Raw genomic sequence first — 24,721 nt, 5'->3', positions numbered from 1 at the left:
TCTCTAATATACTGCCCATTCAACATCATTAACAGCCAGTTTAGTTTACAAAGGATTTTAGTTTCCCATGATGCACTTTCCTCCCTTTGCTTAAACTTATTAACTCTGAAGAGTTAATTCAAACCATGTCAAGCAAATACAGGGGGAGTCACAGAGAGCAAGGTGATACCATGTCAGGAACAGCAATCCATTGTTCTGGCTCAGGAGTGAAGAATCAGTGCATGGTACTCCGTGCAATGCAATGCCTGGACAGATTCCAGATGCATCCTTGTCAGTAGCTCATTATCTCTTCTACCAGCATGTGCTGATCAGCACAGCAAGCTCCATCCCTGGCTCTCATGATTATCCAAGCAATATTATTGTCAGTACAAGGCAAAGTTTGGCACTCTCAGCAGTTGCCTGGGTAGGCAAACAATCATTTCTAACACCCTACTTCATAAATATTTAGCTTTCTGTACATATGATGAACCATGTGCAGAGGCAGACCCAAGAGAAAACTGGCTGCAGTGCAAACTGTATGGAACCATCACAGGATTCCTGGAACAGCACTGCTGGGCAGTAGTTCCCTTTGATCAACGTGGAAAGCTTCACTGGCACCTCCTACTTCAGAGCATAGCCTTGGAGCACAGCCCGTGTATGATTAGCCAGGGAAGAGCAGGAGACTGTACACAGGAATGTCTAACAAGATAAGTCACAAAAGAAAAGGGCTGCAAAGAACCACGGGTACTTAAGTACCATATGAGATTATCCTATTGATCACATCCAGGAGAACATAGAAAAGGTCATCTCTTCACTACAGGTAGTAGCAGGTGTATTTTGACTGTGTGGATCCCTACAGTCATACAGCCTGCTAGCTTTCCAGAATTCTGCAAGCTTCACCTACATGGAAAGCAGCAACTATATAAAAACTCATCCTGATACTTAGTTAAATTGCCAAAGGTGCTGAAGAAGCAGGACAGCAAGCAGCTTGGCGCAGCTGGTAGCCACGTGCCCGCTTCAGGGAGGATGCCAACTCAACTTAGAATACTATATAAGATGACTGGCCCAGTTTATTCAATTGTGAAACTCTGCCAGCAATGTTAAATACTGGGATTTTTAAGAGGCTCCTTTCAAACTCACACCACTTAAACAAGCTTAGCCTTATTAATTTGGAGGCACCAGTGCCTTATAATACCTTCCTGTCTCCACAGGGTGAATATACATGAGCTTGTTCCACCCATCAGGGGGCAAACAAAAGTGGATGCAATCCAAGTTCCTGGAGACAGTGGGTAAGATTTACAGAAGGCACATCTCTAACAGTCTTCTTACAGTCTTCTTCCCCAGGTGAAAATGTGACATTTAAGCTCAGAAATTATCCTTCATTAAGCTTTTAGAGATCTCAAAGAGAAAAAGATATTAACAAAGTAGAAAGAGTGCAAACTGAGCGGTTTATTCTGATCCAGACTATCGTGTAAGAAGCATCAACAGAAAATGCATGAGGAATTCCTGGGAAGAGTGTCCTAGATTAAGAAATCAGTTTTTTGACATGAGCGATAAACAAAAATTAAGCATCAAGGCAATGACAGAGCAGAAAGAAAGAGTTTTGTATGAAAGTGTGAATGTTTGATCATTTTGGGGCCTAAGAACAAATATCATGGTTAAAAGTATTGTCCTTAATGGACATGAAGCTACACAGCAATACCCGTGTTGAAAATAAGGACAAGAAAAGTCTCCTTGCAGACTTTCATGCCCATGCTAATTCCTCCATCAAAATGCCACAATTGCTTTTTAAAGCAGCTTTGCTGAGAGCTTTTTCATGCCACTCTCAGCAGGAAATAGAAGTTACAACCCACTCCTGACAGAAAACTGGGAATCCTCTGTATTTGACTCCTGTGCTACCCACATTGTAATGAGATATCAACTCTTCTGACATTAGAAGAGACATACCCTCATTTGGAGTGGCATATTGGAGCTGCAATGAAAAATATCCATATTATTACAACACTGTAAGCAGATGGACAAAACACAAGGAAAGGAAGACTCTGAGTTAAGATTTTCTCCTGCAAAGCTGGTAAGATCTTTGCGTATCATATAGTGCACTATGGAGTAGTTTTAACACTATTAATAAATGGATGTTTATGTGAATAAGAAGATGCCCTGCAGGTCAAATAGCCTGGAATAAACAGGGCAGAAAAATTTCCTGAATGTTTGCTGACTTTCTTCTCACTCAAAAGCTTGCCTGTATTCCACAGTATCACTTAAGAGGCTTCAACCATGTGAAACAGCTTGCAGAGATCCTCTGAAAGGTTCCTCTGCATTCTGGAATTTGTTAGGTTCCCTAAACAAGAACTATCCAGCTCAGTATCACCTTAGACCAAGCTCTAAAGATGGATAACTTGCTTAAATTCCTTCAAAACCCAAAGCCTTGTTAATTGCTTTAAGTGATTATAGGCAGACTATGCTCTAAATAAGCTTTGAACTCTCAGAATATCTTAAGCTGTTTATGATCGATGAGCTCTTCCAGTGGCTTAGACAAATTACAATGTTAGGAGACTTCAGGGGAGTACAAATTGCTTAAGCCTTCTAAGGCCTTAAACATCTTAAACTGCTACAAGTCTGGAGAGCCAAACTCACACATCAGTCTTTGAACTTTCACTGGAGTTTTAGCAGAAACTAACAATCACCTTGATTCAAAGACAGCAACTCTGAAGTCAACTTCTGTAGATCTTATGCCAACAGACCGAACCAGGAAAACGTTTTTGGTTTGTTTTTTTTTTCCTCCTTCAAATAGAATATTGCATACAAAGCTGCCAAACTCCAGAACCACGACCCTGTCTTGGTCAAATCTCAATGAGATCCAACAGCAGACCAACTTCTATGCTTTTATCTTCTGCAGTTTTGAAAGCAGACAACTGAAAGTGTTCAGTTCAGCATGCAGGGGAACCTGCTCGAAAATCCAAACCTCCACAATTATTCCTGCAATTACATTTTTGAAGACACAGAGTTGAAATCATTTGCAGCACCAGGCAGCTTGTGGGTTTAAAACAGGGAAAAAAAATGAAGAAAAAGTTGGCTGTTTCACTTGCTAGCTCAAATCACCACAATCTTGATGAAAAATGCATGTGTAAGGGACAACCAGTAACTCCACAAATAGACTGGATCAAAGCCTGAAAGATCAAAGATGATCTTATTGGAAAGCCAAGGGAACAAACAACCAAACGAGAAACAAAGTCTAATATGGACCTGCAGAGAAAAAAGGTTCTAAGAAAGCAGGATGGACTGGTGCTGCCAAAGAGGGAAAGGACATTCTAAAAATAAACATGAGGAAAATGGTACTTGAATGAAGAAAGGTCTATTTAGCAGTGAGGCTAAGGATAAAATCAATGATGACTCGAAGTGGCTGAGATACTGAATTTTCTCTCTGAAGTCTCCACTTTAAAAAAAAAAAATCCAATGGTATTTATGCAATTAGGAGTAGGGAAAGTCTTTGGTAAAAGACACAGCCGGGCACAGCAGCTAGTTGTACTCATTAATTTTAAAAGGAAAAAAAAAAAGGGAAAAAAAAGTTAACTTTTTGAGGCAGTCACACCTAATTTTGAAAAAGCTTGAGTAAAATGGGAAAGTGACAAAAGGCCAAAAAAGCCAACTTAGCATCACTCTTCAGAAAGAAAGTCATATTTAATGTGACAATTACTCTCTCCTAAATGCAACTTTTATCGTTAAGGAGAGTAATGTAACAGAGAAAGGAGAATAAATCTGAAAACAATGAAAGAATGAGCCACATGCAGTAGGCAGGGGGATTTAGAAAGTCAGATAATTGACTACATGAAATTTAATTGCTTTTGTAGATAGAACTAGAGAAAAAGAAAAGGAAGAGAAGGTGGCAGATGTGATCTGAATAGAATGAAGTAAAGCATATGGTAACTGTACTGGAATTACATGGCTGTGTTCTGCGATAGAATGATTGCTACTCAGTTCGAGAACCAGTAAGGGCCTGCAGAAGCACAGTGGCATTATGAACAAACCAGTAAGCAACAGGTTAAGTTTCTTTACCACTGAGCTCTGAACCAAGTTCCCTACCCCACAGCAGAAGACTAATGTCACTAACGAGTCAGTGCTGCAGCATATATTGAACTGGGTGAAGGAAACGAACTTGTTAATAACTGAAGACTTGAAGCAGCTGTCAGATTTTATCTCCAGGATTCATAGACATATTAAATGGAATTGCATGAGGGTATCTTCTACCTAATGCCATCATTCATTGTGGATATCGAATTCACGTACTGAAATGGAAACAGAACTGGAATAAAAACAACATCAGAAAGGAGATGCTCTTTCAAGCCTCTGTATTACCACACTACCTTTCATGTATCTTCAATGTCTGAGTCTCTTGGTACTCACAATAGTCAGGCTTTCCACACTTTGGAAATAACTCAGTTTAGTTTTTATTCAAATGTATGTAAGCAACTTTGTACCCCCTTTTCATCTTTTTTTAATCAATCAAAACACATCTTCAACCTTTACTTAGAAAATACGCTGCATTATGGCTAACAGGCAGGAAACAATGTGGATTTGCTTATTTGGCCACAACCAAAAGACACTGCCCAGATGCAACGAAGTCATTGGCAGACAGAACTCTGGCCTAACCAATACCTCCAGCTGCCCCAGTTAACAGATGGGATGTATGTAGTCTTTGAATCAGATACAACTTCAGGAGGCATTTTAATTCCACTATCAGAGGTTTTGTCTGCTGAAGAAACGTGTCTCTCTTGCATTCAGTTGCCTGCGCTACAGAGCAAGCCCTAGGCAAGGTATCTTCAGTGTTCAGTTCTGAAACATCATTCTCAGAGCACTGGGGGTTGTAAGTTAATATTTTCAAAAGCATCTGAACACTGAGATCTTCTGGAATGTACTCCTAGCCACTGGAGGCACTCAAGATGAAATGACAAAGAACTGATACATGGACCCTGCTTTTCTCCCTTGATAATCCTTTAGAAGAGAAGCCAGCAATAGCCAGAAAGCAGCATGCAGTCTGTTCCTCCTCAATTTCAGTCTGATCTGTTCATGTTCTACAAGACATTTGAGATTCTGTACTGGGGGTGATTGTGAATGGGAAAGCTCCTGACATTACATAACAGGATAGGAAAGGAGCACTAAAAATACAAATTCCTTTTTAATCTAGTAGAGGTATTTCTACTGCATTGGATACTGTGGCTTTCATTCCATTTTGAAAAATCTCAAGGATTCAAGAACAGAACCAAGCCTTGTGCTGCGGAGAGCCAAGAAAGACATACAAAACCCCAGTGAGCACTAGCCATAGTTACATTTGAAGTCAGGTAGCATGCGGTGCATGAGAAACATCCTGGAGGAGGCTAACAGGCACCAGAAGCTATGCAGAAAAGGCAATGCACAGTAGGATATGAGGGTAGGAGAAATCCACACAGCTCTGTCACACCCCCCGTGCTAGACCTCAAGGCCACAGCGAGTGGTAAATACTAACCCACCTCATAGCTGCCATCAAATATCTGAGCCTTCTTCACCCACCCAAAAAACTTACAAGCCACTGCTGGAATCATTTGGTTAGAAGCCTTTACAGCCATAACCTAGCCATAGTAAATGACTAATAAGAAGTATTTAAGTGCCAATAGTTCTCCTTACCTGGGCACTTAGGGAAGGCTATAGAAGCCCCCCTCTTCAGCCTTCCTTTGTAGGCTGAAGACCCCCAGCTGCAGGTTTTCTTAGATAAGCATTTGTTCCACTGACATCACTAGCTGCTTTTCTCAGCCACAATACTAGATGTGAATAGCTGAATTTGAAGCTGTTTCTGCTCATGTATCTAGTTTCTTCTGCAGCAATACTAACATTCTGCTATCTCTACTGTTAAGTATCTTGTGTTTCATCCTAGAAATAAATTTGTTGCTTTCACAGCCACATGTACTGATGGCTCAATCATCTACAATCAACGAAAACCTGAGGCCTTTTCCCCTCTGTCACTTTAACTACTGAGCTCAGCGTTATTAGTCATTAAATTCTATCTCATTTCTATAGCTCCAGAAACTTTCAAGGCAATCCAATTCATATATGATACTCTGATCCCTCTCTGCAATGACAAGGCTAATGTCACATTCTCTGCAAATTTATTCAGCACACCCTTACAAGGTATTAGTGTAAACAGTGATAACAGCCAGCCCCAGAATAGGTCATGAAGAAGGTCCAACTGTAACTACTTTTGTGATAGTATCCAGCTTTCAATCCTGCTGTATTCCTTCCTTCAGCATACCTTTACTTGCTCCTTACCAAGTCTTGTTCCAATTCATAACAATTTAACTAGATTTAGATTAGCATATCCCAATGTGCTAATTGCCTTACTAAAATGTGTTAAGACCTGAAGCAAATCCTTGTATTGTAAATAAAATTCTCAGTGATAGGTATCCACCTGCCGTACTTTACCACAGTCAAGTCACATTGCACTTGAACCTACTCCTCACAGTTTTAATTTCCCCTTCCTTCAAAACATATCCCATAAATCTGTGTACTGAGTTCATATTATGGATTGCCAGCGTACCCAGACCTTCCCCATTTCTGTCTGGAAGAACAACAGTAATCAGTGCTACCCTAACCTAGCAATATAGTCCCAAACTTCTGATTTTAATTACAGTTTGCTTAGATTTCTGGAAGAACTACTTGCATAACCTCTCATTACTAGCACATGAAGTTTCAAGTTATGCTTCACTGTTTGTGTGTTAGTTTGTACTTTTAGCCTACTCAACTCTTTTCCCCTGAACTCTTCAAGTCCTGTATATGAGGCACAGCTGCTACTCCAACCTGTTTATGTTATCCCTGTAATACTTGGTTTCTAATGCTTTCATTGTACATGAGAATAAAGACCCAGGGAATTATAACCATCTCATTTTTTTGCTACTGACCACTTTGCCAAATTAAAACAGTAGGGGTGTTTTCAGCAGTGCAATGTTTTTTGGATCCCTGCTGTTCATTAGACTATCCTCATACCATACTCTGTTGATTGCTTAGTTCTTAATTTAATATTTCTTCCCTTCTGTATTACTGTCTATGGAAACAACACAAATACTTTTTGTCTTTCTTTCTCATTTCTTAAGTCAAAGTCATCAAATATTAAGTCTGTTAAGCCAAGAATTACTGAGATGCCATCTACATATAAGAATTTCTCCTCTTTCTCTGATGCGGCAGACCTGGAACAGGCATCATGGATGCAAACCACCTCAGCTCTGACAGAGTTACTTATTTCCATGTTCTGATGTTAGAGCCTCCATGCAAACTCTCCAGAGCAACGAGTATCTAAATATTTATGCAGAGATTTTCAAGTCAATCTGTCTGTAATTGGCCTACAAAATGATGCAATTAAGAACAGAGCGTATCAGGAGTCCTGCTCCAAAGTTCATGTGAAGTCTGCAGCAATCATCAGATGCATCAGTTATTCCAATCCACAAGTAGGGAACCCACTGAAGCACTGAAGCATTCTGATCAAACTACTAATAAATATCCCACCTTTCTATTCAGTGTCCCACGTTTATATTCAAAAAGTTTATTTTTGTTGAAATTTTGCATGACTGTTGCTAGGATGGAAATAAGGAGCCTGAAAAGTGTCCAAAGCAACCAGGTGAGCTAAGAAAGGTTTCACAGGGATGCTACAAAAAGACTAGCAGTGCACCTGTAACACACAGAGCAGCTCCTGTTGTGTCTTTAATTAGGGAGATGCCAATAAAAGACATGGCACTCAGCTTGGAGCTACTGTAAGCACCAGAACAGATATTTAACACAGGAGGTGGCAAGCCGAGATAGGCAGACCAAGCCTGACTCTGCAGAAGACAGTCAATCAAGACACTTTGATCCCCCTCTTCCTTTCCTTTCCCCCAGTTTTTGTCCAAGACAATCTTATGAGTCATAATCAATAGACTAGATCTTACCACTTCTCTATACTGAAAGTAACTTACAGTAACTAGTGTTTGAGGAGAGGAAAGCCGCTACTCCCAAATTATTCCTCTGCTTAGAAAGTACAGAAACTAGTCTTGAGGAAAGCCATTTTTCCCGGATGAGAGTGATTACAGCTTATTCCATAATAGTATCTTGTAGAAGTTCATGTATAAATAAGGCCTTGATGAAAGATTATGTTCAAGAGAACTAAAGAGCCTTTTGAAGAGCACTGGCATTTTGTGCTATTTAAATTGGTCCAATCTGAATCCCAACAGCAAATTTCACCAGAAGACTGTACTGTATTAGTCACTATTACAATTGTACATATTTATTCTGATTTATGTAGTGGTTCTATGCTGATCATATGACTCTTGACAAGCACCACATGCTTGATCTCATGCGCAACAGATGGAGTCCACATGCATTTGGTAAGATCTCCAGCAGCGCTGCAAGTTTTTATCTGCCAGACTCCAAGCTACAAGCTCCAACTCAAAAGAATACCAACATAGCTTAATACCAAGAAATAACTGAAGCAGAGAAATCCCTGAAGTACTTTTGTAGAGCATGAGAAGCACTGCTTCAAAAGAGCCCCTTGCATAAGATAATAAAGGGTCTCAAAGTGTTATACATAAACCACCACAAACACTAAAGGTGATTTACACATCACTGCTCACTCTCAGTCATCATCTGTGTGACATAACATGTAAATTAGGTTTAATTGCTTAATTGCAGGTTTACAAAGGCAAAGTTATTTATACAGTGCCATAAGGGGTGCAAAAGTGAGCTAAAGTCTACACATCACACCACTGGGCTTTCAAGTGAGAATCAAAACAATTCACTGCCTTGCTCATAATCATGACAAAAACCTCTGCAGTTCATTGAATCTCATACTTGAACACTGTAATAAATGTCTGATAAGCCTAGGTCAGCAGTTTTCAACCTGTGACTGGTGGATATCAAATGTATCTCTAACACCTTGTATTTGCTACACTCATTGGCAAGTTGTGGAAATCCTAAATCCAACGAGACTGAAAAACATTGCACTAGAAAACTATAAAACAAAGGATTCAGAAATCCAAGACAGATATAGGAAATAAAGTGAGCTAATAAGATGTTCCTCGTAAGTCAGCAAAACTAACAAAGACAGTATGAGACAGTGTTAACACTGCTGTAGTCCAAAAGGAGTATCATGACTACTTGTTTGGGGAAGGCACCTCAAGAACAATGCCCCAAGCAGTGAAAAGACATCTTATTCTCAGTGGCCTAAGAACAGAATAATGAAAGCAGTTATAACTCCATATAAAGCAAACACTTACTCTGGTCGGCAAATCACCAGATCCCCTTTGTTGGTGCCATATGCCAATCCCAGGCCTGGTTCAGGCAGCCAGCGAGCAGAGTTTATGCTGACGTGTCTTCGCTGGTCAGCAGGCATCGGGTACAGAACGTTGAAAACTCTCTGAAACAAAGACAGAAAGTTACTTGATGAGACAAAAGGCAGAACAGCCAAGGAGGCTCAAATAAACAAACGTTCAGTCTCCCCGCAGCAACAAAGCTGGAAAAGGAGACACGTCACTTTACAGGATGTTAAAAGAAACCACTAATCCAGCAGCAAGAGCAAGCATCTGCTAGAGAAACATACATGTGCCCCTAAGTGCTTAACAAAAAGATTGGCACATAGCTGCAGAACCTAAGAAATCCTGCCACCACAAGATTCTGCATGTCATTCAGTGGGCTGCAGAGCTAAAGTGATGGGAACAAATAGCACAGCCATCAGACAGCAAGACAACTAGGTCCCTTCTAGCCTTCACTTCTCATCTTAATTCACCAGGGAGGAACAGGAAACTGGCAAGTGCATAGGCTTTCAGCATCAACAGCTCATTTTTTTTCCATTAAACTAAACAAACCTTACACAGAAATAATATACGACTCATATTTTAAATCATCTAAAGTCTTCTGAAAATTGCTCAGTTTGACCACCTCCCACAACAACAGGGCACAGATGAGATAAATTAATGTCCAGAGATTATGAAAATGGCACAAGTCTGCAAGTAACAAATCATTCAGTTCACATCCCCTTGCAACCATTTTACCAACACTAAAATGAAAGGCTGAAGAGCTCTTAAGACTGAGGGTAGTTAGCACAGCTGTAAAACTGTTTCCTAAATACTGCTGTAATACAGCAGAATGAAAGTTCCATGCACCTGTAGGACAAATATCAAGCTTCACTCTCTGGTCTGCACTAGTTGGGTATCTGAAGTGTATGGGCTTTTCAAGCAAAAACAATGAAACTGATCAGATTATATCTAAGCAGACAATTTCCAGCTCTGAAAAGCAAACATCTTTTGTAGTGTTAATGCTTTCTTTCCATCTGCTAGCCAGCAGCTTGTGTTGGTATGCAATTTGGACTTGGAAGCTACACTTTCAATGGGTTAATTCCAAGTTGAGAAACAAGTTTTCCTTAGATTTTCTGAGGGGCAATCATCTGCACATCCCCAGTGGATTCCAGATTCCCCAGAAAATAGGAATGGTGCTGGACCAGAGAGCATGGAAGAGAACTAGGATGCACCGGAACAAGAGGATGAAGGTAGACAGGAATGCAAACTAACCATCACTGCACCGCTGAGATGGCCTGAACTAACAGTTCCCAGCATGGGTCTCATTAGCTAGCATTACAGACTGGGTCTAAGGACAACAGCTTATGTACCTGCTTTTCTCTACAACTCTATCCCCCTCCCCACACGTTGCCTATCCGATAGTTTAACTTGATCAGTTTGGACTGGATACCATTCAGCTGTACATCCTCCAATAGCTAACACCTAGAACCTTCATCTGGACCATCGTAATGCCAAAAAATCAAGTCAGAGCAAAAGAATGTAACAAAATTATTTCCCATAATCAGTAACACATGTAACCTGTTCTCTGAGGAGTCCACATCAGAGAAGAAAACTCCGCCCTTTAGGATTTCTCTTGCATGACAGAAGCTGGTCATTCTTTGCCCCAGATATCTCTCAGCAGCCAGCAGTATTTAGTGAAGCTCAGCATTCAAAGGAACAGGCCCTTTGAGGTTTACGTAGCTCTTACCCATCCCTGTCACATTTCCCCCCATTCTCCCCTAGCTTTTTGTACAAAGGGAAAGAAGGAAAAAAAAAATCAGACATATGTTGCAAACACTTGTTACCATGGAGATGATGGTGCACTCTGAGATGGGGAGACTAGATTTTGAGTAGGAGGAGGAGGAAAGGGAAGGGGAGTGGTGCTCCAGAGCTGCCGCTTTCCAAATCAATCAAGAACTGCAACAGTATTCTATCATATCCTTCTTCAGCTAGTCAGAAAAACAGTTTCTTTTCTCCTGAGAACACCTTTGTAAAGCGTCGCAGCTAAGAAGTGTCCTGCTAGAGGTAGCCCTAAGTTCTCTCACTGCAGGTCAGCTTGCATAGCTGCTGTCCCACAGGCTCACCAGACAGTCACGCAAAGGCAGGGACTTGCCAGCTCCTGATCAACACCCAGGTGTTCACTGGAAATGGCACCCAATGGAAATCCTGACAACCTGCAAACATGTTGGCTGAGGACATAATGTCAAAGGCAAGATGGCTTAAGAATCCTGTACAAGAAGAGATGCTTCATCACTCTACATCTTCATACACTTCTAAACACACCAAAAAGCTCCCCACCCCTGCTGCTTCCCACTCCCACACTAATGGGACAACTCCATGCAGCGTTAAGGGTGATGACATCCGTGCTTGCGGTAATTAGTACATAAAAAAACAAGAGCAGCTGTACTGGCATAATCACCACTCTCAGCAGTAACCAGGACCCAGCTAATCAATCTGATGCAGTCATACAGATTGGCTCTTGCAATTGCATCCATTAGCAAGACCCCCTACTCTATGCACAGAGGAGGAAGGAAAAAAAAGTTCCTTCAACATCAGCAGGCAGGTCCCCTCTCTTCAAAGGAGGTTAGAAGTCTTCCAGGAAACATTATTCTCCATAGATCACAGCTAATTTGTTTTGGAGGTGGTTTTTTTTTTTGTTTTTTTCTTTTCTTGTGTGTGTGGTTTTAATTTATTTATTTATTTCCTCTCCTGCTAAATTGTATAAAGTTACTGAGATACTTTAGCCAAACTACTCAGCCTGATAATATAGTAAAGTGACTGCATGTCTTTGCCAGTGGGATTGTCATGTAATCACAGAACACCTCCAGTTAGAAGGAGGTCCATAAAAGTCCATGCTTTTCAGGTCTGAAATTCCAGGAATAACATTCCAAGTTATTACTGGAATCTCAAACTGACACTGTTCTTCAACTTCCACATCAAGAGACTACTGCCAATCCTCAAACACTCTTACAGCTAGCAATAAAAATGCAAAAAAGTTGTTAATTCTCCACTTCCCTTTCTTTAGGGCTGGTCCACAAACTAATTGTGGGCCACATGCAACAGTTGAGGCACAAGGGTTTGAGAACCACTATTGTAAACGTCCTCTGATCTTTAATGCACCCACCACATCATACCACAGTCTCCAGAGAGGTTATATTTAATAGGTTAGCATTTTAATTTTGAACAAACATGCTGAATCACACTATCAGTCCATAATCACTGTCAGCAGTCACATCAAGCTTCCAGGCGACTCACCATAGCCAATGCCAAACTCTCCCATGGTACTGCTGTACTACTAATCCAATATTACAGAGCCACACCATTAGATGTGGCCACACAGCATTTTATTAAGTTGGCAGCTGCAATTCATTTGTTTTCAGACACTGTTCTGAAACAAGGTTTTGAATGATATGTTTCTCTAACAATAAGCACTGTAAAGTCTGAGAATCGGGAGCTTCACGAGTTGCCCCACCAGGCATTTCAGAACACCCCTATGGAAGCTCGAGCCCAAACAAGCATCATCAGTTTGGCAAGCAGCTCTCTTCTTGGCAGCAGAACAAACAGACTGTCATGTCAGCAGGCAAGAAAATTCCTGTCCCTTTCCTTTAGTAGCCACACAACCCGGGTTACATTATACAGAACAGCTACTTGACCATTGCCTATATTTGTAGAAAACTATGCCTCCGCACTTCAAGGAGATTCCAAAGGAACTCCATCTCTCCTCTAAGTGCAAGGGATGCTGGCAAGGAGCAAAATCTTCCTCCAGGTATACCAAACTGTCCAGGTAGCTAAGCTTTCACACAGAAGGCAACAGCAATACAAAGGGAAAGGAATACTCACTGAGAAAATGCTGGTTGTTACCATTTTATATGCCTGTAACAACGGAAGTGTAAGGAAAGGTTTGATTGGGTCATTTATGCCTGTGCATTTCTGCTTTCAAAGACTGCTCCACAAGCAACTACTTACCTCTTTGGTGTGCCTTTTCCACCCTCCCTCAATTTCTATGACTAATTTAGGAGTAACACTGAATTCGTATGGAAAAAAGGTAGCTCAAAGAAAGAAGGGCTATAAGGCAAGAGAAAAAGCAAAAAACCCAAAAAACAAAAACCAGCCCCCAAAAAATATTCAGCAAGACCGCTTCATGCAGAGCACAAAAGCCACCTGAAGTCTACCACTGTTGTTCTCCCTCCAACTTGTCAATGCTGGCACATCAGCACTGTGGGACCTGTTAAAATCACTCAGGTATTAAACTAAATATTTACTTATGGCAGAGAGCCAGAGAGGCTGCATGACAATCAACAGCTTCAAGGAATCCTTCCCAAACATCCTTCCTTCATCATCAAGCCGCTGACTTGAGTGTTGTGCCCTGGGCACAACACATATGCATAGAGCTAGACAGTTAATTTGTACCTGCCCTGAAGGAGAAGGAACGCTTTCTGCTGCAAGCTTCTCCTCTTCAAAGCCCTACAGTTAGTTATTGACCTTGTGCTTCACTCTTTCCCTCCTGTTCCATCTCAGAGAAGTTGCTACCATTTAATAACACCATTCAAAGTCCACCTTCTACTTATATTTATGCGATCTGCCAACAATAAAAAGCTGGACCAGGATCCTGCCAGTCAAAGCAGCAGGCTGCCCCAAGCCTGAGCCGATGCCAGTTGGCAGCAGTGCTGCACCACTCACCTGGGCTGAGTAGCTCCAGGACTGGGCGAGCTGCAGGCACCATGCTGCTTGCACAGCCAGTTCTTTGCTCACAGGAAAAGAAAGCAAGGGAGTACCGATGACTATTTCTTCAGCAGAGTACAACCTATCTTCTCCTTGCTGGCACCCAAGAAGGATAAAAACATATTTTGAAGCTGGAGGAGAAGAGAAAGTTGGCACAAGTGGGCAGGGAAACTCAGCAGGAACTCTTGTGTTTTATCTTTTTAAATTCAATAGAGACATTTCTGCTCTCAACTAGATGCATCTCCTTTCAAGATGCCAATAAATTTCAAGCCATTACCTTTGCTTAGCCCAGGCAGTAAATTGGGCTGCTAGATCAGCCTTGATAAAGAGTGAGTGGGGAGGGGGTGCAGCTGTTCACTTGTTTACATGGTGAAATCTTGTCATCCGTGAAGCTCCATCCTGACAGGTAAAAGGAGAGGAAAGGCTGGAGCAGATGAGGTTGGTTTATCAGGCACTAGGCTAAAATTTAATTATTAATTTTCAACTGAGTCTGTGCTGTCACCAGAGGCAAGCTGTGAAAACACACAGGAAGAAAAACATCTAGTACGCTAATCCAAACAGGGCTGAAGGGCACAAGAAGTATTAAGGAGGAACTGTGCAGGGAGGTGCAAGTAAGAACAGAATGCTAGGAACTAAGGTACAGAGGGGAAACTGGACAAAAAGATGGTGAGTGCATAGAAAGCATCAGCCTGAACATCAAGTTGCAAAGCTAGCACTATCCTGCATGGAGTTGCCTCTTCCCTGAGAATAATACCGGCCCAAAGCTACTGCATCAAAGGACACAGGCCAAAAGGGCAAGTAGATTTAACTTGTAGTGCCCAGGGAAGAATGAGAGCTCTCACCACACCTCTAACTTGACGCTGATGGCAGGCACAGAGATGTGAGACCCCGTCCACCCCATGCTCTGTTCCTGGCTCTAGCATTCTTCCTCATCTGTACAGCTATCATACACTGCTTCCTGGACAGAAGCCACTCCTTACCAGGGGACTGGTAAAATCCAGAGCCTCAAGGCCACCCTGACCTGGGTTGCAGAGAAAAGAGGTTCAGAAAAGAGAGTTATAGGAGAAACATTAGACCTGTGCAGGCACAAGAGACAAGTGTTGACGTTACAACTAAACATCTATACACATAAAGTGCAGATCAACAGAGTACTCTTTGTATGGATACAGGTTATACCATCACAGTAACTGTGGGGACAGCACAGCTTTTCAGCGTAGCTGCAATTATGCTAGAGCTTTAGCCTGAACAGATACCTCATTAAGTAATACACTTTAATAAACTAACCTACATGAGCCATGTAATAAGATGCAATCTTAAAAGCACAATCAATTCACAGCACTGCATTACATTCACTGAAGTTACATCTGAAAGCAAAGGCTACACACAAAGAATATTCAAACAGTAGTAGTAGCAGCTTGTAAAAAACTGCAAACTGCTCTTGTGATTTGCAGAGCAGCAGATGAGGTGCAGTGACAGGATGAAGGCACAAGCAGAGTGAAAACAAAAGCAGTACAACTAGGACTTCACGCACTTTGCATATTCCCATCTTCCCTTCATCTTCGGCTCTGCAATCTGACCTTGAAATTTCAGAAGTTTATAATCTTGACTCTTTTTAATTGCAGTCACACTACTGAGACTGAACAGTACCTAAATCAATTCAAGATGGCTTTCTGCCTTACTCATCCCAGGAGGGTGTTGCCACTGAAAGATCTCACCTGGTACATTTTTTTAAGTCAATGTATTCGCATCTGACATTAGCATACTGGGTACGAAGCTGCTGTAAAGCATCTACTGCTCCACTAAAAGCACTGCATGTCCTCTGCTTTGCTGCCAGGAAGCCACCTGCATCGCTGACTTCTATAATGCTGCCAATTACTTTAAACAGCTCTTTGTTCTTTTTTTATTTAAGGTCCAGAAATATAATAAGAAACAGACATCCTAACCTGACCTCCTTAATAAATAACACTCTCCACTCTCCCTTTTTTGCTTAGATTATCATTCTTCACTCCACCTTCTATTTATGAACTTCAAAAAAGCTGCTGAAACTGATGCTTATACTGTGCGCTGCCACAAAACCTACAGACCTCTGCAGCAGAACTGAGCCTGTCTAAAGCAGAGGGCCTTGAAGGCAGAGTAAAACAAATACTCTTTGGAATAATTGACTGATGGATTAATATATTAATTCAGAAGACAAAGTACATCAATCTATGTTTTGTAATGAAGCAAATCTCCCTTCTGGAAGGAGTCTTCCCTTCTGTACCTATTTGCGGATGTAAAGAAAAAGGGATAAATTTCCAATGATCAGAGAGGGGAAAAAAATTGCTCTATTGCTCTAAGTCTCCTCTTATTAAACAGGTTGTACCATGCTGCACTCATCCCCTCCCCCAAAGCTAATTCCTGCCCACAACAGACACGTCCTTCCATTAGATCTTCTCCGTTAAAATGGAAGAAGCAAAAATAATGCACTTATCTTTTTCGACTTGTCAGTCTTATCCTCAAATGGATCTTATCATCTAATGCTCAGCACAAATAAAATTTCTTTCAACTCCATTTATCTACCCCAGACGCAATAAGATCATACATGAAATTCTTCTTCATTCTTTACTGATACAACAAACCTCTTCCTGCCTTTTTCTGCATCTGCTGCCAGTGCTGAAAATCCTTGCCTTGCTTTCTGAGCCATGGTGAATTAACTGAGAGCTAATCCTTTATTTTCAGCAACCACTGAAACCTTAACTGGGGAGACATGATCTATTTCCTAAAACGAGACGGCATCTGAAGTGCCTGCAGATTAAGAAACTTTTCACAAATATAAAGCATTGTCAGTTCTTCCTGCCCATACTTGGTCACATAACTTAGTGCTGATCAGGAGAGGTTTCATTACAGCACTCCTCTCCTCAGGCTTCTCTTTAGCAGTTCCTCTCTTCAGGCAAGCTCTAGGCATTGTATCACCTGGTACTTTATCTCACAAGTCTGCAAGTCCAACTACCCAGTAGTTTTTAAATAACTGAACATTAACATGAGCTAGGTTACATAAAGAAGCTGATCATTTCAGATAACAAAGCTCTCACCATGAAGATAACACTCTCGCAGTGAAGGAGCTCATTAATTTGATACCAGTCTCCCAGAGACTGCAAAACCAGGATAATACCTGCAAAAAGCCCTTTCGGCGACTGGTTCAAGCCTGGATCCAAAAACTAGGGCTGAGTAAGCAAGAAGCTGCCAAACAAAACAATTGTGCTTTCAATCAGGCGTGTGTGTGGCTGGAACGGATGAAAGGACAGAAAAAAGGATGCCAAAGGGGGTGTTAGCAAGACAGAAGATAGATAGATACGTATATATTCCGTGCAGACACAAAAGTGAACTGAACTGTGCAAGCAGGACTGTGCCCCCAGCTATTGCTGTCTCCTGCAAAAATCACTGACAGCTGTCAGTGCTGGAACAATCTAATAAAAATATGGTCACTTCTGTGGCAAAAGGAATGACAAGCCTCTTTATTTTTGCCTTTAACTCAAGACTGCAGTCCAAAAGCACTGCCTTTGAATTCCCCATTAAATGTCACACTGAGACTGTAACAGTAAAATCCACAATATGTTAAAGATCTAATGACAAGAGCAAAGGATGTGAGCACAGCTGCCATTCCACCCTACTCTTTGTCTGCTGAGCCTCAACAGAGTGGCATACAAGATCAAGTGTCAACAATATGTTGATGACAGAGCTATATGCACCCTCATCTGGGTGATAAGAGGCTGTCATCCAGCTGCCTACACGTCTGGAAGGAATAACTAGTGGAGAAAAGAGCTAGCTTAAATTTAATTCAAGAAAAATCGTATGAAGAGGTACTGAAAAATCTTCATGAAATTATGAAGGTCTTCCCAGACTGCGGTGACTTAAGCACAAGCCAAGCAGCAATTTACCAAAGCTCCTTTTCCTCAGGGTGACCTCAATAAGATGACTGAACCTAAGTCATCTCAGAAGTGGAACCATCTTTGCCATAATTATTCCTACCGAGTTTATAACTATGTTCCCAACTGCACTGAAACAAACAATAGCTACTGAGCTCTCATGATTTTACATGAACTGCTGGAGCTCAGCCTTACCAATTCTGGCCTCCAAATTAAACAAGAAGTCTTAGCTCCTATTATTCTATCCCACAAAGTAAGCCCATACTGAACTGATGCCATTTTCCTTCACACAAATTTGTTACAACCAAGGTTTAACCGTTGCATGAGTTATTAGCACAGTATTTTCTAAAGGTAATCCATTGAGTTAAGTCTGACCCAGCAGCTTTTGCACAGACATGGGTGAAACCAATCAAGATAACAATTTCATTGCCCGTTTCCAAGATGCTAGTTATTCATTTATACCCAAACATGCAAATCTATGAAGTTTTTCAAGCCATATGCAATGCCAATGTAGCACAGCATCTTCTGATAGCGAATCCAGTTCTTATCTGCAGCACCCTACATAAGCAGTGCTTCCCCCAGCATAAGTTTTGGATGCCCTGTTTTATAAAACTAGAATCTACTGATCGATAGAGCACAACCAACCATTTGGCCTTAACAAGTCTATCATATGCTTCTCATTGTATCAAAATGAGAGATTTCCTGTATCAATAAGAACAGGGTTCCACCCCTATGTCCTCTTCCTAGTACCAAGAAAGACATTCGGTCTGTGACTTGGCTTGGACTTTTGATTGTGAAAGAAGCATCTACATGGTTCAATTTCTGCCAGCAGCAGAAAATTTCTCAGAGTGAAAGTGGACATACTATACTCTGCTCTATTCAGAACAGTCAAGAGCTCCCTCTGTCCACCTGTAGATGTCAAAGTCTCTCTCAAATGATGACACGAGAGACAGCACCAACAAGCATGTTTTTTCAGTAACATAGCATGAAGTTGGTACTCTTTTTTTCTTTTCTTTTAACTTTTTAAATTGTTCTTGTGATAGACGTATGTCAGTTCACCTGAATTCTTCTGATGGTGGTGACTTGTTATGGTAAGCCATCTCCACACGTTGTCAGTTTACTTTTTACATTATAGTTTTGTCAGAACTCTTTATAACTCATGTCTCAGTGAAGCAAAGGTGCACAGCCATTTGCCATCAGGTGTAAAGAGCCTTCACTTACAGCTGCAGGAGCATTCACAACTCACCCAGGTAAGTCAATGAGGTGTGGCAATGCCATCCCCTTTGCTCTCCATACTGAAAACATTCTGTTAACACTTGCACACAGCTCAGAGTATTCAACACAATCTGACATCTTACATGTTCTGTGCATTCTCCTAGTTAAGAGTTAATACTCTGAAAGAAAGCTTGTCTCTGTGCTGAAACTTGGTGCACCTTTCTTCTTCAGGCTTTTCTTCCTGCAGTATTTGGAATTCTCCTGTTTAGAATGAAGTGCACACATAGCTCTTTCTGTCCAGACTACCAACCAACCATTTCAACAGGATCTTTCCCACTGCCAGTCACCTTGTCAGAAGTTAATTCTGGGTCTTCTAACTTACCAAGAGCTATGTCTGGGTTTTCCTTCTACATTCAAATCACAATGCAGTACCTGAGACAGGAATTGGTTATGTCACCTTACTCCCCACAAACTACACGATTAGTTCTTTAGCTTTGCGTCAATCAAGTATTCAATCATCTTCAAGAATCTTATTCTCCTCGGTTTAAAAATTCCTTTCTGAGTTTTATTTTAACTTGAATTACAGCAATTGCATTTTGTTTTCAGAGTTAGATTTGTCTGGGTAAAACAAAAACAAAAAATTAAGTAAAGTGAAGACATCAGAATTTGTGAATGCCAGTAAAAAAAAACCCTCCAGTCTTCTCACTAATAACCACTGGCAACAGACCAAGGGCATTATGATCCTCACAATTCTAAGTTCCCCAATTTTCAAGTTCACATTATTCTATATTCTTTAGCTTCCATGTACTCCTGGAGTCACAGAAAATAGAGAAGTCACCCCAGGACCAAGCAGACTGTAAGCAGATACTTCTTATTCAGATCACCTCTGCCTACAGTTTCAAAATAGGCTGCAAAATCCTGTGTTCTTTCTCCAAACCTGCCATCTCTGAAACTCATCTGCATTAGGACAATTCCCAACACCACTGCTTCCTGCACCACCCACTACAGGCAGATTTCAGACATGTTTGTTAGATGCCAAAAAAAAAAAAAAAAAAAAAAGAAACAAAACAAGGTTTATGCATAACACTCCTGTTAAAAGTCAGCACTACTCGCAAGCTTTTAAGTCTCAGTATGAAAAAGAAACTTGCTCTTTGGCAAAGGCAGGTTTCTATCTCAAATGCTAAGCAGATTAAATCTTAAAGGAGTAAGCAGAAAGAGCATGGGTCTCTAGCTCATGATGCTATTACAACTGATGAGAATTTACTACTTTTACTTCATTTCTAAGCACAGTTCATAAGTAAAATCATGGTTCTGACCTATTTAACTCTACCCAGTCTCTCTTAAATAGAAGAACCAAGATGTATACAGATTATCAAGATGCTCCATGATACTATCCAGGACACTTCCCTTCTGCAAATTATACCACCAGCCAGGATACTTCTAGGTGCTATTGCATGTAATTGCAAGAGCTAATTAACTGCATCTTCAAAACTTCTATTGCAACAGGAAGATGAAGAAAACAATCTGAGGAATGGAAACTTACATTACCCTTACTACTAGCCAGGGATGCAGAGAAAGAAAACAGAAGTAATCACTGTATGTCACTTTTCAGCAGGTTGCCAAGCTTTCACAACAACTTAGGAGCCACACTGCCAAACCTTGTTCTCCCAATGCATTGACAGGTAGTCAGATGGTGTCAGGAAGGAAGGAATAATCCTGAGACACCTTTTAAGAATTTGCATACTATCTGATACAGCATTTCTTCTGAATTTCTCTCTGGGGAGTTCTGCAAATAATGCACAATTAAAACATCCACAAAGAACTGCTTCAGAACACGGCTATGACTTCTTTTTAATTAAGAAGTTGAGCAATAATTGCTTTGTAATACAAACTGTTGGCACAGAAGCAGTGAGGATGTTTTCCGATTCTCTCTAATGTGTACATTAGAGATAGAAGAATATAGTTCCACCAGCACCTTTTTTCCTGTGCCTCTTTCTACTGCATGCTGGCCAAGCTGCAAACAGGTTTTTACTCAGTGGAATATGAATGCAGCAGTCACTGTAAAGATGGTGAGCTATGAATAAAGTTTCCTACTTAAAGTTCTATTTTTACTTTGCATGTCCTAAAAAGCATTACAAACTTATGGAGCTATTGCTAAACTCAAGACAGAAGAAACGCCAGTTCTTCTGGCGCCAGTAGTTGATTTACTAATTTCTACGACTAGATGAAGGAATAACATTTGCAAGATTAACAGTTTTATGCTTAAAAAACAGTCCAGCAGACTGCACAAAGACAACCAACAACACAACAGAACGCTCAAACTAAACCCAACGTCATCAGGCAGGAAGGCTCTTAAACCAAATTAATTTAAATTGGTCTAGTTGTGACCCTGTCACATAGGCAGAAAGCTGAAAGACCAAAGCAGTCAGAAATGAGACATTTTAAATGTCTTTAATCATGGTGCAGGAAAGGGGGAAAACAGCAAATTAGTTAACAAACCCTGCTAGACTGGATAGATTTGAGAATGTGGGGGAAAAGCTTTTGGAAGCTAAAAATAAACGTGCAAGAAAGATGAAAAAAGCAACCTTTAGAATACATGCACACCATCTGGAGAAAAATAATCCAGAACTACAGCAGATGAAAAAGACAGGGGTGCAGCGATGCAAAGCAAGAGCGAGAAAAATTGGACAAAAATTTCAAGGTACCTTAGCAAAAAGAAGTAAATTAATGTATAAGTAAAGCTCAATATTAAAAAAAAGCTGAAAAAATATTCTCTGTGGAGTGCTGGTAAGACTCTGTTTGTCACATTACGTACATTCATCACACTACTTATGAAGGAAAGAGAGGAATCTTATGATACTCAACAAGGACAAGTGTATAATCCTATACCCAGGGAGAAATAACATATGTACCAGAACAGGTGTGGGGTGACTTGCTGGAAAGGAGCTCTGCAGAGAAGGATCTGAACGTCCTGATGGGCAACATGCTCAGCATGAGCCAGTGATGCACCTGAGTGGCCTTGAAGGCCCATGGCATCCTGGAGCGCATAAAAAGGATTGAGGCCAGCAGATCAGTAGAGGAGATCCTTCCCCTCTACTCTGCCTTGAAAGGCCACATCTGGAGCACTGTGTCCAGTTTTGGAGAAGACTGAGGGGAGATCTTATCAATGTTTACAAATACCTACTGGGCAGGAATAGATGGGGCCAGGCCCTTTCCAATGGTGCCCAGTGACAGAACAAAGGGCAACCAGTACCAACTGGAACAAAGGAAATTCCATCTGAAAATGATGAAAAACTCTCTACTTTTCGGCTGACAGAGCACTGGAACAAGCTGCCCAGAGAGACTGTGGAGTCTTCTCCTCTGGAGATATCCAAAACCAGACTAGATGCTGTCCTATGTAACCTAATCAAGGAAACCTTCTTTAGCAGGGGTTGGTCTACAGAGATCCATTCCAGCCTCTACAATTCTGTCATTCAAATATATACCAGAATTAGGGGGAAACATGGCTATTTTGGAGAGAATTCATGCTAGGAGACTGAAATACAAGAAAAGATTAAGGGAATACAAAGTATTACTTGGCTAAATGATGACTAAGAGCAAGGACACAAGCATCTAAAGAGTATAACAGACTCTGGGGAAAGAAGGTATGTGCAAAATGGAAATGAAAAAATAAATGGAAAATATTGGAATGGAAGATTCAGACCAAAGCTTACTGATTTTGTTAGTTACACAATGTGACCAAAAAGAATAGCTATAAACTGCAGCAGCTGGAGCTTAGAGAAAAGGTAAAGAAAGGATGAGAGCAATGAATCTTATCATAGCTTTTTATGCAAAGAGATGTGATTTTAGTTAATAGGACTTCTTTACCTTAACTTACTCTGATACAGTTCAAAGACTATGGAAAGTGACACTCCCTTGTCTGGCACTGAAAACTGTTTCACTAGGATCTGAAAATGACTGAAAAATGAATCAGTACCAAGGCAAACTAGAAGGATCTAGCAGGATACTGAATCCATGTAATTAGCAATGCTGTCGTATCCACACGGCTTTCACCAACCATACCTACTAACCAAACTGGGTTGTTTTCATCAATTATCTTTAATCTTTCCATCTCTTACCTTAAGAGGCCCTTACAAGAACGGCAGCTCAGAATCAGGGCTAAAAACATATTGACTTGGTTCACTAAAGAATATCTTCATTATCAGTCTTACTTTGCTTCATTATGTGGAGCAGGTGATGAAGATAAACATAACTTTTAACACTGGCTGATAAAGCAGCTCATGTAACAATGTACCTGATGTGACCCTCCCTGAATAATGAGCAGCCTAGACAGTAACTACAGAGCATGAAGTTGAATCTAGCACTCTGGGCCAGAGGTAAATTCTCTCCCTAGCACTAGGTCAGTAGTCAAATGGTCCAGTGCAATTCCTGTACATCATTATGAAGGCTCTGCCAAAAGTAAAATAATTAGAAGGCCCTTTAAAAAGACAGAGATATAGACAGAGACCAAAAGCTGTCCATGGAAGCAATTCCACTATAATCATGTTATTCCCCAGAAGTGAAAAGGCTATTATATAGATATTCTCTACCTCCTGCAAGATGCCTGAATATATGGCAAATAAATCAATCAATAAATTAAATTAAATAGTAATGAGTCCAAATTTCAGCTTCAGAAACTACCTCCTAAACTATTACTGAGCAGCTGTCTTTCTCTGCTGATGAATGAAACAAGCTGTATACATTCCCTTAACTCTGTGTCTGTTTAAATAAAGACAGTTTTCCACACATTCTGAATAGTCAGGGTGGGTCACAGCTCAGCAACAAAGCCTAAGTACAGAAAAGAAATTCTATTTCCAAAGCTGGACTACATATACATAGAAAGCTCATCAATAATTAGCTATGAACACCCTATTTGGCAAAAAACATAAAGCTCATGGTAAGCAAATCTAATATGAAACCACTGGCGGCTGCTCCAAGAAGTTAAGTCTCTTTTAGGAATGTTAGGAAATGATTCTGAAACCTCAGCCAAAAAACTCCCTCACAGTTAAGCCAATTGCAGTGCCACAAGACAGATAAATAGTAACCCCCCAAAATAGAAAACACCTACTAAGTATTGATATCTAAACTTACGAAAACACGTATATGAAACTGAATATTTGTTTGTCATCATATTTGAAACCACAGAACAGTTTTAAAATTCTGCTGATATTTATATTCTCCTGTCATGTTTGCATACTTATGTGATAAATCCCTACACGTGTTTATCATTCAGCGAGCCTGGAGCATGTTACCTTTTCGGTATCATAAACCAAAAACTAACTAGAAGGCCAGAGCCAAAGGAGCATGACACCACTGACAAAAAAAAATCACAAAAACAGAATGTACACATACTCACCCTCATAGAGGTTTCTCCACCATGGGGTTGTTGCAGCCTGAAGACTTGAGCAACCATGTGCTCTGTGGAAGGGTGCAATAGGATACGCCGGGAAGCCAGTCCCACCATTACATATCTGCCCATTGGAGACAGGCTCACAGAAATAGCATTAGGGCCTATAAAACAGAACAGTAGTTACT

The 24,721-nt window shown here is 40.8% G+C and overlaps 1 protein-coding gene across 3 annotated transcripts in view; it reads right to left on the bottom strand.

Moving 5' to 3' along the window:
- AMBRA1 (autophagy and beclin 1 regulator 1) overlaps nt 1–24,721 on the bottom strand; it is a 120,630-nt gene that overhangs the window by 14,473 nt on the left and 81,436 nt on the right. For all 3 annotated transcript variants that reach the window (XM_015864396.2, XM_015864395.2, XM_015864397.2), the window contains exons 14-15: nt 24,543–24,697; nt 9,249–9,388 (exon numbers count right to left, since the gene is read on the bottom strand). In XM_015864396.2, the coding sequence (XP_015719882.1) occupies nt 9,249–9,388; nt 24,543–24,697 (295 nt within the window). The remainder of the gene's footprint in view (nt 1–9,248; nt 9,389–24,542; nt 24,698–24,721) is intronic.

This window comes from Coturnix japonica, chromosome 5 (genome assembly GCF_001577835.2).
Source record: "Coturnix japonica isolate 7356 chromosome 5, Coturnix japonica 2.1, whole genome shotgun sequence".
NCBI classification, from domain to species: Eukaryota; Metazoa; Chordata; class Aves; order Galliformes; family Phasianidae; genus Coturnix; species Coturnix japonica.
Note: the sequence above shows the minus strand (reverse complement) of the source record. Positions and strands in the feature narration are given on the sequence as shown.